This window comes from Hyla sarda, chromosome 9 (genome assembly GCF_029499605.1).
Source record: "Hyla sarda isolate aHylSar1 chromosome 9, aHylSar1.hap1, whole genome shotgun sequence".
NCBI lineage: Eukaryota > Metazoa > Chordata > Amphibia > Anura > Hylidae > Hyla > Hyla sarda.
Window position 1 is genome coordinate 177,271,079 of NC_079197.1, and position 17,898 is coordinate 177,288,976.

General features: G+C 44.8%; 1 protein-coding gene across 2 annotated transcripts in view; it reads left to right on the forward strand.

The window, feature by feature from the left end:
* The window catches only part of LOC130291147 (connector enhancer of kinase suppressor of ras 2-like), a 563,764-nt gene that overhangs the window by 432,254 nt on the left and 113,612 nt on the right, over nt 1-17,898 (forward strand). For both annotated transcript variants that reach the window (XM_056539606.1, XM_056539607.1), the window contains exons 9-11: nt 5,247-5,393; nt 7,995-8,128; nt 14,643-14,854. In XM_056539606.1, the coding sequence (XP_056395581.1) occupies nt 5,247-5,393; nt 7,995-8,128; nt 14,643-14,854 (493 nt within the window). The remainder of the gene's footprint in view (nt 1-5,246; nt 5,394-7,994; nt 8,129-14,642; nt 14,855-17,898) is intronic.

Consider the following 17,898-nt stretch of genomic DNA (forward strand, 5'->3'; position numbering starts at 1 on the left):
AGTAACTCCCAACATGTATATAATTTTCTTTTCTGTCCCTGCCTATTGCTAATCTATCCCTATCCCCCTCCCTGCCTTTTAAAAAAAAATTCTTACCTTCTAAACAGCTACTCTTTTATGCTGCTCATTCTTGCTGAGCAGAAAGCCGACTTCCCCAGCAAGCGCCACGTCACTGATGCCTGCTGGAAGCCGGCTTCCGCCCTCGCCTCATCTATGCTGCGATCCTGTAGGGAGCGTGCATAGATGAGCGGCCAATAGCATGGCAGGCTGCTCCGAGGTCTCCTCCTCCCTGTTTAGCAGTTCATGTACTACCCAGGCAGGAGGAGAATAGGAGCATCGCCGACCTGTCGTGAAAGATATCCCTGCCGGGGACGGGCTGCGCACCAGGCCAGTGAGCCAATGCGCGCAGCCCCGGCATTCACAGCGCTAACTCCCGCCTGTCTGATTGACAGGCAGGGAGCGAGCGCAGGCTGACTGAATTCAGACCGATTGAGCCGCCGGGATCAGTCCGACTTCAGCTGTGAAATCACAGCAGGCTGCAGCCGGCCACTAGGAGGGAAACCCCTAGTGGCTGATTTTCAGGATGCAGGGTGAACCTGTACGCCCTGCGCCAGGTATATAACGTGGGGTCGGTCCCGGCGGCTAATGAAAGCCGGGACCCTGGGCTAATAGCGTGCGGCACCAAAGTTCAAAGTTGATTGCCGCATCTAAAGTAACAAAAATACATCGGGCTGGTCGGGACCATTGCGATGTCCCGATAAGCTAGAACGTGAGCGGAGGGTCCGTTACCTGCCTCAGTCTCCTCCAATCGGCGATTGATTGCTCCAAGCCTGAAATCCAGGCTTGAGCAATCGACCACCGATAACACTGATCATCTCCATGTTAATGCATGGCAGTGATCTGTGTATGAGATCGGTATGTGCAGTACTATTGCCACTAGAGGGGGCTATAACATTGCAAAAAGAAAAGTGTGAACGAAAAGTTAATAAAGATAATTTAACCCCTTCCCTAATCCCCCCCCCCCTTTACCCATTTAAAAAATAAACTGTAAATAAAAACTAATTTATGTGGTATCGCCGTGTGCGGAAATGTCCGAACTATAAAAATCTATAATTAATTAAACCGCACGGTCAATGGGGTAAACGGCAAAAAATTCCAAAGTCCAAAATAGCGTATGTTTGGTCACTTTTTATATCATGAAAAAAGGAATAAAAAGCGTTAAAAAATTCTGATCAATACAAAAATGGCACCGCTAAAAACTTCAGATCACAACGCAAAAAATGAGCCCTCATACCGCCCCGTACGCAGAAAAAAAAAAGTTACAGGGGTCAGAAGATGAGAATTTTAAACGTATAAATTTAGTTATGATTTTTTTCAGAAGTGCGACAAAATCAAACCTATATAAGTAGGGGATCATTTTAATCGTATGGACCTAGAGAATAAAGATAAGGTGTCATTTTTACCGAAAAATGTACTACGTAGAAACGGAAGCCCCCAAAAGTTACAAAATGGCATTTTCTTAAAATTTTGTCGCACAATAAATTTTTTTGTCCGTTTCGCCCTGGACTTCTTGGTAAAATGACTAATGTCACTGCAAAGTACAATTGATGGCGCAAAAAATAAGCCATAATATGGATTTTTAGGTGCAAAATTGAAGACGTTATGATTTTTAGAAGGTGATGAATCTAAGCCAGTCATGTGGGATACTGTCTGCAGAGGGAATCAATCTAATCTTGTGTTATACTATCTACTGAGATGTATCTAAGCCTATCATGTGTGATACTGTCTGCAGAGGGAATCAATCTAATCTTGTGTTATACTATCTACTGAGATGATGTATCTAAGCCAGCCATGTGGGATACTGTCTGCAGAGGGAATCAATCTAATCTTGTGTTATACTATCTACTGAGATGATGTATCTAAGCCTATCATGTGTGATACTGTCTGCTGAAGTAGTTTATATAATCTTGTCATGTGTAATCATGTCTGCTGGGATGATGTATCTAAGCCTATCAAGTGTGATACTGTCTGCTGGAGCAGTTTATCTAATTTTAGCATGTGTTATACTGTCTAGTGAGATGATGTATCTCAGCCTCTCATGTCTGCTCCGCCCCCAGCAGTATATTCGCACGCGCTGCACTTCTAGTCACTGTATATTTTGTATCTTGCTCCGGATACGTCTCCTGTAATTAACCCTCCGAGTGGTAATTATTATTATCCAGGCGGAAGCGCCGCGCTCAGTTACATTTGCGGATAATGGATACCACTCGCTGTTACTTGTTATACTGTAGATTGTAGTGGAGGAGTCTGCGCTCTGGAATCTGCCACTGTGAACGATATTAAAAGCGATCAGTCACCGTGTCATGTGAGCAGCGAAATATTTCGGACCGGTTCTGGAGGCGCTGGTAACAGCTGCGGGACGCGGAACGCTCTGTTATCGTAAATCAGGTCGTGCCGTGTCCAGGACCTGGGAGAGATGGATGTGTGAAGCTATATTATCAGTGGTATACATTAGGGGTGATGATGAGGGTTATGCTGGGTGTAGTAGTACGTTTTTTTCACATAAAGCTGTTCACGCATGTAAAGCACATGATAATATGTATGTGTGGTGCCCAATTATGGGGATACTGTTTGCAGGGTGTTCGGATATTTTCGTGACACCAGGACACCGTTGACCTACACGGTCTGAGGATAGGACAGCTTCTTCTGGGCCAGGCATGGGATAAGAAATACACTGATGCCAGGTTACGGATAACTGCCTTTACTAAGGCAGGAGTAGATGTTACAATCCTAACAGCGCAGATTAGAGTAGAGGAGGTGCAGATAAACCCTTGGGAGCCCTGTAGACTTGCTGTGACTTGTAGTATTTTACACCCACTTGACCTTACTGGTTGCAGACTTGGGACTTAATGCTTAATAGTTCTGATAGTGTCCAATTAACGCTAAACCACCAGGGTACAAACTAGCACTGTGTGGCCCAACGTCTCACCGGGTATTATGCTCACAATTAGGAATTTATGACTCCTCCTGGGCGAGGAATACTTGCAGAATGGCGCAGTCGCTTGCTTGGATATTTACTTTAGGCTTCCCTTGAATCACCTCACACTCCTGCTGTCTATTGACCTAGCTAGGAGGCCTCCAACTGGGCAATCAGGGTCACATGGGTACTCTGCATCATGCCTCCTAACAGATATCCTTCACATTTCTTAGGCTAGGTTCAGAATACGGAATTTCCGCCTGCAATTCCGCTTTGAAAATGTATTGTGTAGTGAATGGGTTTCCATTCACAAATTCACACTTCAGAATTTGTGAAGCGGAATTTGTGAACGGAAAATCCACTTGGAAATTACGCCTTCCGCCTTAAAGGTACATTGCAACACAGTACAAACTAACAGGCAAAGACTACAATGAATATTAATGTATCACCTGAGCAGCAGGGCCCAGCACAGGCACCTGAAGCAATATTTACCTGACAGGACGCACTGCGGTACTGGGACACCTCATATGTGACAAATGTCTTCTGCAGATATATGAACATGGATTTAAAGGGTACCTCTCATCAAAAAAACTTTTGATATATTATAGATTAATGTATGCAGAATAACTTTACAATTCCATGTTATTAAAAAATCTGCTTCTTTCTATTTAATTTTCCACTTTGAAGAAATGACCACTAGGGGTCTCCCTACCAGTCCTGGCAGCAAGCATTTCAGACTCATGCTGGAGTCCTAAACACTACGAGCTGCCAGTCTGCTTTGTTCACAAATGAGAACACTCAGAGCTGCCAGCCTGCTTTGTTCACAGTCTGTTTTGCTGTGAACAAAGCAGGCTGGCAGCTCTGAGTGTTTAGGACTCCTGCACGAGTCAGAAATGCTTGCTGACAGGACTGATCGGGAAAAATACAATAGAAAGAAGCATATTTTTCATTAACATATTATTGGAAAGTTATTCAACATTCATTAATCTAAAATATATCAAAAGTTTATTTGATGAGAGGTCCCCTGTAAGGTTCTGTAGCTCTCAGATTCTCAGATCATAGAAAGGCAGAAGGGTCCTTGTACAGCTTCTCCTTTCTTGCAAATCCTCTTCCTCTTAGAGGCTAAGAAAATTTAGAAACATATCCTTGTAGCGTGGACTGAATCCAGGGTAGGAACAGAGACTGAGGGCACATATGGGCTGTATGGATGTAGACCTATCAATGACTGGATGCTAGCTGAAGCACGAGTGACTCTGGTAAGGGCCCTGAATACACTGCAATGCTCTTCCATATTCGCAGGAGAGGAAGATGGGACCAGGAATTTTTACTGTAATTATTGGACAGCAGCTGACATGTGATCAAATCATTGTACAGCTGTGCAATGAAATGCAAGACATGTTAGAAATATTAACCCACTGCACTCGGGTAACCTCAGTGTATGCATGAAATTGTGACATTTGTAATGCAGATAATAACATTAACAATAATATCTGAGGATCTGGTGAATACACTGTGCAACCTTTACTTACTCCACCGCCACCAGACTACTCCAGCCTTACATCTGAGCACAGCCTTAGATCCTGCACTAGTATTGTGTATGCACTAATCATATTGGTTTAGGATTCCCCTGCAATAGGTTGCCAATGATAGCTTTTCTTTAAGAGGGGGAGTATGCGGTGTCCCAGTACAGCAATTCCAACTACTTCCCATTAGAGCAGTGGTTTCCAAACAATGCAATTCCAGTAGTTGTAAAACTATAACTCCCAGCATGCCTGGACAGCCAAAGGCTGTCCGGGCATTATGGGAGTTGTAGTTTTGCAACATCTGGAGGCACAATGGTTGGGGAACACTGCTCTAATGGGTAACAGTTGGAACTGCTGTACTGGGATACCACATACTCACCCTCTTAAAGAAAAGCTATCATTGGCAACCTATTGGAGGGGAATCCTAAACCAATATGATTTGTGCATACACAGTACTAGTGCAGGATCTAAGGCTGTGCTCAGATTGTCCTCCAGACAGTCAACTGAGTAAAAAAGTACCCATATACTACCCCAACAGAGGCCAGTAAGACATTCTTCTAAGCTCCATTTAGTGAAGAAGGACCTTATGTCCATACACAGGGCATGTGCCAGGGACTGTCCTACAGTCTAACACTGTCATGTGCTGAACTGTTCTATCTAATCCAATAATGTGTGATATTGTGTAGTGAGCAGCTGTATTGAATCCTATTATGTTGGATGCTTATTTGATCTTATTCTGCCTTCAGGTTGGTTGGCAGCTGAAAAACTTAGTCAACGCCCTAAGGGAAGATCCCAGTGGGGTTATACTAACCCTGAAGAAGAGACCTCAAAACACCTTAGCATCAGCCCCTGCACTTCTAAAGAATGTGAGATGGAAACCACTAGCACTACAGGTACCAGAATAACATCTTATTGTATATACTGTGACTCCTCAGGACAGGATAAGTAATATATGTACACAGTGACCTCACCAGCAGAATAGTGAGTACAGCTCTGGGGTATAATACAGGATATAACTCAGGATCAGTACAGGATAAGTAATGTAATGTATGTACACAGTGACCTCACCAGCAGAATAGTGAGTACAGCTCTGGGGTATAATACAGGATATAATCAGGATCAGTACAGGATAAGTAATGTAATGTAATGTATGTACACAGTGACCTCACCAGCAGAATAGTGTGTACAGCACTGGGGTATAATACAGGATATAACTCAGGATCAGTACAGGATAAGTAATGTAATGTATGTATACAGTGACCCCACCAGCAGAATAGTGAGTACAGCTCTGGAGTATAATACAGGATATAACTCAGGATCAGTACAGGATAAGTAATGTAATGTATGTACACAGTGACCTCACCAGCAGAATAGTGAGTACAGCTCTGCAGTATAATACAGGATATAACTCAGGATCAGTACAGGATAAGTAATGTAATGTATGTACACAGTGACCTCACCAGCAGAATAGTGAGTACAGCTCTGTAGTATAATACAGGATATAACTCAGGATCAGTACAGGCTAAGTAATGTAATGTATGTACACAGTGACCTCACCAGCAAAATAGTGAGTACAGCTCTGTAGTATAATACAGGATATAACTCAGGATCAGTACAGGCTAAGTAATGTAATGTATGTACACAGTGACCTCACCAGCAGAATAGTGAGTACAGCTCTGGAGTATAATACAGGATATAACTCAGGATCAGTACAGGCTAAGTAATGTAATGTATGTACACAGTGACCTCACCAGCAGAATAGTGAGTACAGCTTTGTAGTATAATACAGGATATAACTCAGGATCAGTAATGTAATGTATGTACACAGTGACTGTAGATGAGGAGACATTTTTTTGCCTGATTTTTGGAGTCATGGGGGAGAATTACCACTGAAGTTGTGTTGTATGTCAGTATTCATGTCACTTTTCTTGCAGGTTTTTTAGCGGACATGTGCATAATTTATGATATAGTCTGACGCTTTGTGATAAATAATGCACAAGGCCACCAAAACTAACAACATGACCGCAGCAGCATTTCTCACATTGTAACGTAGATTTCTAGAGCACCACTGATGTTTGCAAATTCTTTCAACCATTGCGTTGTAATTTTGCATATTTCTAAAAAAAAAAAAAAAAAAAGATAAATTAATGACCACTGTATGTAAAGTGACCTACAAAGACAAGTTTTCAGAAATTAATTATTATTATTATTATTATTTTTTTTTTAAACACACAAAACCAATAAATCTCACCAAACAGAGCACTGACAAGTAAAAAAGATTAATAATTCTCCCCAATTGTTCCTATTGACATTGTCCCCTCCATCGGGCTGTGCACATGACTCGCCCCTTGTATTTTAATGGTGGACACATCTGGATTCACCCGTCTCCTTACATCAGTGTTTCCCAACCAGGGTGCCTCCAGCTGTTGCAAAACTACAACTCCCAGCATGCCCGGACAGCCTTTGGCTGTCCGTGCATGCTGGGAGCTGTAGTTTTGCAACAGCTGGAGGCACCCTGGTTGGGAAACACTGTCTTACATATAAATTCTTCTGCTTAGAAATAAATAAATCATTGCTCGTCATCTTCTGCAGTTTTATCCTGAGATTTGTGGACATTTTCCTCTCGCTCTCAGCAGGAGCTGAAGATTAATCTTTAATTCTCTCGGAGTCTGGGTCCCGCACACATTACTCTGCTAAATTTAGCTGCAGATTCAAGATTCATTTTTATAGTTTGTTCAGCTGAATTGGGAGACGAGAACTTATTGTGTGGATGGAGAGGTGGGGGAGGGGGCACCGGGTCAGATTATGGGGCGAGGGTCCTGGCAGATGACTGTGCCGGACTCTATGGCAGATGACTGTGCCGGACTCTATGGCAGATGACTGTGCCGGACTCTATGGCAGATGACTGTGCCGGACTCTATGGCAGATGACTGTGCCGGACTCTATGGCAGATGACTGTGCCGGTCTCTATGGCAGATGACTGTGCCGGACTCTATGGCAGATGACTGTGCCGGACCCTATGGCAGATGACTGTGCCGGACCCTATGGCAGATGACTGTCCTGGACACTCTGGCAGATGACTGTGCCGGACTCTATGGCAGATGACTGTGCCGGACCCTATGGCAGATGACTGTGCCGGACTCTATGGCAGATGACTGTGCCGGACTCTATGGCAGATGACTGTGCCGGACTCTATGGCAGATGACTGTGCCGGACTCTATGGCAGATGACTGTGCCGGACCCTATGGCAGATGACTGTGCCGGACTTTATGGCAGATGACTGCGCCGGACTCTATGGCAGATGACTGTGCCGGACTCTATGGCAGATGACTGTGCCGGACTCTGTGGCGGATTACTTTAAGTGATTATTTGGGGGCTTCATAGGTCCAGCTTCCCATATACAATGCTAATATAGAGGATCAGATTCAGGGGTCACATATTTTACTGTCTGGTCATTACTTTGTGTATGATGTCTTCTCCTCTTCCTTCCTCAGCCTGTAATTCCCACCAGTCCAAACAGCGGCAACACCACCCCAACGGGCACCATGGGGATGTCCTCCAAGCTAGACGGTTCGGCCCTTCATGACGTCTTCATCCTTTCTCCTGTGTCTGGACTTTATGGCCCCAGGTAAAGAAGGGGGTAGAATTCCCATATATGATGCCCCACAATGTGCAATATTATTTACTATCTACTATGGGGCACAAACCTAAAGTGTCCTCCCTCTTGTGGGTCTGTGGGTGCCTTCTGGTGTGGCAAAATAATAATACAATGTCCCTAAAGATCCCAGGGCAAAATAATGAATAACATAACCCTTATGGAGTTACCCCCTGTGGGGCAAACCTTTACTAAGGACTCCTCCTAAAACTATTTCTCTTTATTAAACACAATACAGAAATGTAGGTGCACTACTGTGGTAGATGTATACAATGACATTGGCTAATCCCTCAACACTGATGTTAAAATTGAGACATTCGCCAGTGTATCCTTATATTAAGGACACACCAGAGCCCGCACACCAACGCCAAGGTTTCTCAGATGGCACGGGACCTAACGCTAACCTACCTGTGCGTGATAAGCAAAAACCAGGGGCCAGTGGGCAATTACAGCAGCACTAGGTCGACATGTAGCCTGCTCCCAGTTCCCTCCAGCGTGACTAAGCACACATACAATGGAAGGGGGGAGAGAGGCTACAAGCCCCACCCAAGTTGGCTGATATAGGTGCATGGCCTCACAGGTGCAACCCTAATGCTGCCTGGAAAATGTTCAAGGCGCATTAACATATGGAGTTTACACACCTCCACGTATAAATTTACAAACAACAACAAAAAACGTGGTCTCAAATGGCTGGAGGTGCTCAACCCCAAAATGCAGTTGTGCATATATACTGGGGGAGCAGATCCTGCCCTTGTAGTCCGTTGCTAGGGGCGATCCCCAGCATAAAAATGCATACAATGGAGGATGCCTGCAGTGGACTACAAGTGCCACAATAGAATCCTACACCAGATAAACGGACTACAAGGGCAGGATCTGCTCCCCCAGTATATATGCACAACTGCATTTGGGGTTGAGCACCTCCAGCCATTTGAGACCACGTTTTTTGTTGTTGTCTTTATTAAACACCTTGGAGCTACAATTAGTACCTGATTAAAATAATTAAAATCACAGGGATATCCGTATGGCGGCTAATATGGGAATGCCGCTCTCACCAGCCTCCACAATACGTTGCTTAACCCCAGTGGAATGATTTATCAATGACTATCATTGCTATCATTGCAGTGTCCATATGGCTTTTCCCTGCCAAAATTACTCTGTTGCCAATGTATTAGCACTATAGCCTGCCTAGGGTACAACCTCCTGATTAAAACACACTCCTATAGTCTCCCCGATGTTTTGCCGGTGTACCGGCTTTGTCAAGGGCTACAAGGCTTAGCTTAGCCTTATAGTCCTTGACAAAGCCGGTATGCCGGCAAAACGTCGGGGAGGCTTTAGGAGTGGATTTTAATCAGCAGATGATACCCTAGGCAGGTTATAGTCTCCTGTTGTGTTGACCACAATGTGGAAGACAGTGGTAATTCTGGCTAGCTAGGGTTGCAAGTCCCTCGGTGCAATATGTGGGGAATCCCCCTGTGAGCCTGTGCAACTCTTTAGTCAGTAGGGGGTCTTGCACAAGTCCTTGACACCGGGTTACACATGGTGCAGTGTCTGGGGTTGTAGTGTCTCACTTTGTGAGGTTTGCTGATCTATAGTACCTGGAAAAGGGACTCCACGTCTAATAGAGCACGTGAGAAAGGCACATAGTGGTGACTTTAAGGTACTGCAGCTTACAGTACTGGAGCTGAGAGGTCTCAGGAAAGCTACCCATAGACACAAAGCTTTGCTGAGAGTCTCGCTGGGTCATAAAGACTCAAGGTAACGAAGAAGACAACTAAAGATGTATACAGTTAACCAAAAAGCAATAGCGGAGCGCTCCTAATGTCAGCAAAAATTGTAGATTTATTCACTCATGTCACAGCACAGCGTAGCTGGAGTGCTCAGCCATTGCTTTTTGGTTATCTGGATGGACTCTGATCAAGTTCGCGGCGCTGGCACCAATCGCGTGCAGCATTTTTTCTGGTTTAAAAAAAAATAAATAAATAAAATATATACATATATATATATATATATATATATATCACACATTTGTATGTTTTTGTCTTTAATTGAGATGGTATATTCACCACCTGTGTATCTGCTGACTCAAAGATCAGCAGGTACGGTCTGACGCGGTTCACATGGGAAACAGCTGTAACCACTTATTGCTTCGGGCGTCAGCTCGGATCGTTCCAGTGTATTGTACCTAAATAACTGTAATACAAGTCCAATTTCTTCCTGCAGGTTAGTGGTGGGTGCCCCTCCTTCACATTTTTTAGCTAGATAATACTTTGTATGGACTTACTGAGGATTTGGGTCAGGCTGTGCCGGCTGCTATATCTGTGTGTATGGTCTGGGGTTGTACCTGTGTATATGATCGGGGGTTGTACTTGTGTATACAATCTAGGGTTGTACCTCTATATATGTTCAGGGGTTGTACCTGTGTATATGACCTGGGGTTGTACCTGTGTATATGACCTGGGGTTGTACCTGTGTATATGATCGAGGGTTGTACTTGAGTATACGATCTAGGGTTGGAGCTGTGTATACGTTCTGGGGTTATACCTCTGTATATGTTCTGGGGTTGTACCTCTGTATATGGTCTGGGGTTGTACCTGTGTATATGATCGGGGGTTTTACCTGTGTATATGGTCTGGGGTTGTACCTGTGTATATGACCTGGGGTTTTACCTGTGTATATGGTCTGGGGTTGCACCTGTGTATATGATCGAGGGTTGTACTTGTGTATACGTTCTGGGGTTGTACCTGTGTATATGGTCTGGGGTTGTACCTGTGTATATGATCGGGGTTTTACCTGTGTATATGGTCTGGGGTTGTACCTGTGTATATGACCTGGGGTTTTACCTGTGTATATGACCGGGGGTTGTACCTGTGTATATGACCTGGGGTTGTATATCTCCGGCTCTCCCATAGAGATGCATGGAGGGATGTGTCGTCCACAGCTTCGTGCATGGATTGGAGGTCACTGTGTGCATGGATTGGAGGTCACTGTGTGCATGGATTGGAGGTCACTGTGTGCATGGATTGGAGGTCACTGTGTGCATGGATTGGAGGTCACTGTGTGCATGGATTGGAGGTCACTGTGTGCATGGATTGGAGGTCACTGTGTGCATCGATTGGAGGTCACTGTGTGCATGGATTGGAGGTCACTGTGTGCATGGATTGGAGGTCACTGTGTGCATGGATTGGAGGTCACTGTGAGCATGGATTGGAGGTCACTGTGAGCATGGATTGGAGGTCACTGTGTGCATGGATTGGAGGTCACTGTGAGCATGGATTGGAGGTCACTGTGAGCATGGATTGGAGGTCACTGTGAGCATGGATTGGAGGTCACTGTGAGCATGGATTGGAGGTCACTGTGTGCATGGATTGGAGGTCACTGTGTGCATGGATCGGAGGTCACTGTGTGTATGGATCGGAGGTCACTGTGTGCATGGATTGGAGGTCACTGTGTGCATGGATTGGAGGTCACTGTGTGCATCGATTGGAGGTCACTGTGTGCATCGATTGGAGGTCACTGTGTGCATGGATTGGAGGTCACTGTGTGCATGGATTGGAGGTCACTGTGTGCATGGATTGGAGGTCACTGTGTGCATCGATTGGAGGTCACTGTGTGCATGGATTGGAGGTCACTGTGTGCATGGATTGGAGGTCACTGTGTGCATGGATTGGAGGTCACTGTGAGCATGGATTGGAGGTCACTGTGAGCATGGATTGGAGGTCACTGTGTGCATGGATTGGAGGTCACTGTGAGCATGGATTGGAGGTCACTGTGAGCATGGATTGGAGGTCACTGTGAGCATGGATTGGAGGTCACTGTGAGCATGGATTGGAGGTCACTGTGTGCATGGATTGGAGGTCACTGTGAGCATGGATTGGAGGTCACTGTGTGCATGGATTGGAGATCACTGTGTGCATGGTTTGGAGGTCACTGTGTGCATGGTTTGGAGGTCACTGTGTGCACGGTTTGGAGGTCACTGTGTGCATGGATTGGAGGTCACTATGTGCATGGTTTGGAGGTCACTGTGTGCATGGATTGGAGGTCACTGTGAGCATGGATTGGAGGTCACTGTGTGCATGGATTGGAGGTCACTGTGTGCATGGATTGGAGGTCACCGTGTGCATGGATTGGAGGTCACCGTGAGCATGGATTGGAGGTCACTGTGTGCATGGATTGGAGGTCACTGTGTGCATGGATTGGAGGTCACTGTGAGCATGGATTGGAGGTCACTGTGAGCATGGATTGGAGGTCACTGTGAGCATGGATTGGAGGTCACTGTGAGCATGGATTGGAGGTCACTGTGAGCATGGATTGGAAGTCACTGTGAGCATGGATTGGAGGTCACTGTGAGCATGGATTGGAGGTCACTGTGTGCATGGATTGGAGGTCACTGTGTGCATGGATTGGAGGTCACTGTGTGCATGGATTGGAGGTCACTGTGTGCATGGATTGGAGATCACTGTGTGCATGGTTTGGAGGTCACTGTGTGCATGGTTTGGAGGTCATTGTGTGCATGGATCGGAGGTCACTGTGTGCATGGTTTGGAGGTCACTGTGTGCATGGTTTGGAGGTCACTGTGTGCATGGATTGGAGGTCACTGTGTGCATGGTTTGGAGGTCACTGTGTGCATGGATCGGAGGTCACTGTGTGCATGGTTTGGAGGTCACTGTGTGTATGGATTGGAGGTCACTGTGTGCATGATTTGGAGGTCACTGTGTGCATGGTTTGGGGGTCACTGTGTGCATGGATTGGAGGTCACTGTGTGCATGGATCGGAGGTCACTGTGTGCATGGATCGGAGGTCACTGTGTGCATGGTTTGCAGGTCACTGTGTGCATGGATTGGAGGTCACTGTGTGCATGGTTTGGAGGTCACTGTGTGCATGCTGAGAGCCGGGGTGCTGTGCAGGAGATTGCAGGGATTTCCAGCGGTCGGACCCCTGCGATCAGACATGGATTCCCCCTATCCTGTTGATAGGGGATAAGATGTTTTGCCCCAGTGTACCCCTGGTCTACACAGGTTCGTTTACTGTGGTGTAAATACTTGAAGGCTTTACTTTCTGTTTGCGGCACAATATCCTATTGTAGGGTGTAAGCTGAAGAAATCCCTAATGTGACTGGAAGCCCACATAGAGATTAGTGTAAGCAGAAGGGTCCTTGCTCAACTGTTTCCCACTTCTGATTAGTCGATTCTCCATCTTCTCCATCATGATGATGGGGATGATAGTGATGATGGGGATGATAGTGATGATGCATAATATGATGATGGGGATGATAGTGATGATGGGGATGATAGTGATGATGGGGATGATAGTGATGATCTATAATATGATGATGGGGATGATAGTGATGATGGGGATGATAGTGATTATGTATAATATGATGATGGGGATGATAGTGATGATGGGGATGATAGTGATGATGGGGATGATAGTGATGATGGGGATGATAGTGATGATGGGGATGATAGTGATGATGGGGATGATAGTGATGATGGGGATGATAGTGATGATGGGGATGATGGGGATGATAGTGATGATAGTGATGATGGGGATGATAGTGATGATGTATAATATGATGATGGGGATGATAGTGATGATGGGGATGATAGTGATGATGGGGATGATAGTGATGATGGGGATGATGCGGATGATAGTGATGATAGTGATGATGGGGATGATAGTGATGATGTATAATATGATGATGGGGATGATAGTGATGATGTATAATATGATGATGGGGATGATAGTGATGATGGGGATGATAGTGATGATGTATAATATGATGATGGGGATGATAGTGATGATGGGGATGATAGTGATGATGGGGATGATAGTGATGATGGGGATGATAGTGATGATGGGGATGATAGTGATGATGGGGATGATAGTGATGATGGGGATGATAGTGATGATGTATAATATGATGATAGTGATGATGGGGATGATAGTGATGATGGGGATGATAGTGATGATGTATAATATGATGATGGGGATGATAGTGATGATGTATAATATGATGATGGGGATGATAGTGATGATGGGGATGATAGTGATGATGTATAATATGATGATGGGGATGATAGTGATGATGGGGATGATAGTGATGATGGGGATGATAGTGATGATGGGGATGATAGTGATGATGGGGATGATAGTGATGATGGGGATGATAGTGATGATGTATAATATGATGATAGTGATGATGGGGATGATAGTGATGATGGGGATGATAGTGATGATGTATAATATGATGATAGTGATGATGGGGATGATAGTGATGATGGGGATGATAGTGATGATGGGGATGATAGTGATGATGGGGATGATAGTGATGATGTATAATATGATGATGGGGATGATAGTGATGATGGGGATGATAGTGATGATGGGGATGATAGTGATGAAGTACATTATGATTTTCGGATACACCGCTCCCCCTCCTGTATTGTGTCAATGGCCTCTGATCATGTTGTGGTTTTGCTCCCCGCAGGGACGACATTGGGATTGTGCCGTGCGATGACATCAATAAATATGGCGTCAGTAAATCTGTAATGAAAGGCTCCGAGTCTCCCAGCTATTATCTGGAACATGAGAGCGGCAAATATTACACTTTCGTAGAAGGAGAGGGGCATGAAGTGGGCACAGAATATGAGAGAGGCAGAACAACCGGGGTGCGGAGAAGAGAGAAGACGCCGACTCACGGTACAATATGAGCGCAGAATACGGTTTATTGTAGTATATAATGTATAAAATAATGGTGCAGAATTATAAAGCCAGCTGTAACAGTAGATGTGAGTGGAATTTAAGACATAATGTAACAGCAGAATAGTGAGTGCAGCTCTGGAGGTGACTGGAGAATAACACATGATGTACCAGCAGAATAATGAGTGCAGCTCTGGAGGTGACCAGAGTATAAGACATAATGTAACAGCAGAATAGTGAGTGCAGCTCTGGAGGTGACTGGAGGGTAAGACATGGTGTATCAGCAGAATAGTAAGTGCAGCTCTGGAGGTGACCAGAGTATAAGACATAATGTAACAGCAGAATAGTGAGTGCAGCTCTGGAGGTGACCGGAGTATAAGACATAATGTAACAGCAGAATAGTAAGTGCAGCTCTGGAGGTGACTGGAGGGTAAGACATGGTGTATCAGCAGAATAGTGAGTGCAGCTCTGGAGGTGACCAGAGTATAAGACATAATGTAACAGCAGAATAGTGAGTGCAGCTCTGGAGGTGACTGGAGTATAAGACATAATGTAACAGCAGAATAGTGAGTGCAGCTCTGGAGGTGACTGGAGAATAACACATGATGTAACAGCAGAAAAGTGAGCGCAGCTCTGGAGGTGACTGGAGGATAAGACATGATGTAACAGCAGAATAATGAGTGCAGCTCTGGAGGTGACTGGAGAATAAAACATGATGTAACATTGGAATAGTGAGTGCAGCTTTGAAGGTGACTGGAGGATAAGACATGATGTATCAGCAGAATAGTGAGTGCAGCTCTGGAGGTGATCGGAGTATAAGACGTAATGTAACAGCAGAATAGTGAGTGCAGTTCTGGAGGTGACCAGAGTATAATACATGATGTAACAGCAGAATAGTGAGTGCAGCTCTGGAGGTGACTGGAGTATAAGACAAGATGTAACAGCAGAGTTGTGAATGCAGCTTTGGAGGTGAGTGGAATATAAGACATGATGTAACAGCAGAATAGTAAGTGCAGCTCTGGAGGTGACTGGAGAATAAAACATGATGTAACATTGGAATAGTGAGTGCAGCTTTGAAGGTGACTGGAGGATAAGACATGATGTATCAGCAGAATAGTGAGTGCAGCTCTGGAGGTGATCGGAGTATAAGACGTAATGTAACAGCAGAATAGTGAGTGCAGCTCTGGAGGTGATCGGAGTATAAGACGTAATGTAACAGCAGAATTGTGAGTGCAGTTCTGGAGGTGACCAGAGTATAAGACAAGATGTAACAGCAGAGTTGTGAATGCAGCTTTGGAGGTGAGTGGAATATAAGACATGATGTAACAGCAGAATAGTAAGTGCAGCTCTGGAGGTGACCGGAGTATAAGACATGATGTAACAGCAGAATAGTAAGTGCCGCTATGGAGGTGACTGAAGGATAAGACATAGTGTAACAGTACAATAGTGAATACTGCTTTGGAGGTGACTGGAGGATAAGACATGATGGAACAGCAGAATAGTGAGTGCAGCTCTGGATATGACTCACGTATAAGAGAAGATGTGATGCCTTGTATTGTTTTTGGGCAGTGAGGGCTCCTCTTGCGCTGCAGCTCGTTCTTCATAAACACTGTTTTCCAACCAAGGTGCCTCCAGCTGTTGCAAAACTACAACTCCCAGCATGCCTGGACAGCCGTTGGCTGTCCGGGCATGCTGGGAGCTTTAGTTTTGCAACAGCTGGAGGCACCCTGGTTGGGAAACACTGTTCATAAACATTGTGAGTCCATAAAAACTACAAACAGAAAATAAGGGATATAAAGGAAATAGTTACCACAAAACGTGTGAGTTCAGGGAGTGAGCGGCGTCTGTCACAGCCGGAGTGTGAAGCGCGCGAGTCCGGGGCCGTGCGGTCAGAGCAGACGATTCACTCATCTGTTCACAATGGCGTCACCTCAGCGGCCTCTCCGAGCGAGGAGCGACTGCGCTAATTAGGGCGAGCGTTCGCCGCATTTAACATATCGCCTTTCTATAAATAGCCGCCCCGCGTCTACTCCATCTGCTGCAAACACGCAGCCCCAGCTAAATAATATATGGAGCCAAGAAAGGGGAGCGTTCAGTATTACAGAGAGTTCAGCGCGGAGCGTAGTGATCGTATCAGACGGGGCGGAAGATATCACGAAAAACTCCCACAAAAATACTGTCCCCTCAGAGGGGACTTCAGATCTCACAACATGACGTCATATATCAGAACTGACTTATTATAAGACATCAAATCCAACATCTGACTTGTCTCAGAGCTGACTTATTGTCTCAGAGCTGACTTATTACCTCAGAGCTGACTTATTACCTCAGAGCTGACTTATTATAAGACATCAAATCCAATATCTGACTTGTCTCAGAGCTGACTTATTGTCTCAGAGCTGACTTATTACCTCAGAGCTGACTTATTACCTCAGAGCTGACTTATTATAAGACATCAAATCCAATATCTGACTTGTCTCAGAGCTGACTTATTGTCTCAGAGCTGACTTATTGTCTCAGAACTGACTTATTACCTCAGAGCTGACTTATTATCTGAGAGCTGACTTATTATCTCAGAGCTGACTTATTATCTCAGAGCTGACTTATTACCTCAGAGCTGACTTATTATCTCAGAGCTGACTTATTATCTCAGAGCTGACTTATTATCTCAGAGCTGACTTATTACCTCAGAGCTGACTTATTATCTCAGAGCTGACTTATTATCTCAGAGGTGACTTATTATCTCAGACCTGACTTATTATCTCAGAGCTGACTTATTACCTCAGAGCTGACTTATTACCTCAGAGCTCACTTATTACCTCAGAGCTCACTTATTACCTCAGAGCTCACTTATTACCTCAGAGCTCACTTATTATCTCAGAGATTACTTATTATCTCAGAGCCAACTTATTATCTCAGAGCTGACTTATTATCTTAGAGATTACTTATTATCTCAGAGCTGACTTATTATCTCAGAGCTGATTTATTATCTTAGAGATTACTTATTATCTCAGAGCTGACTTATTATCTCAGAGCTGACTTAT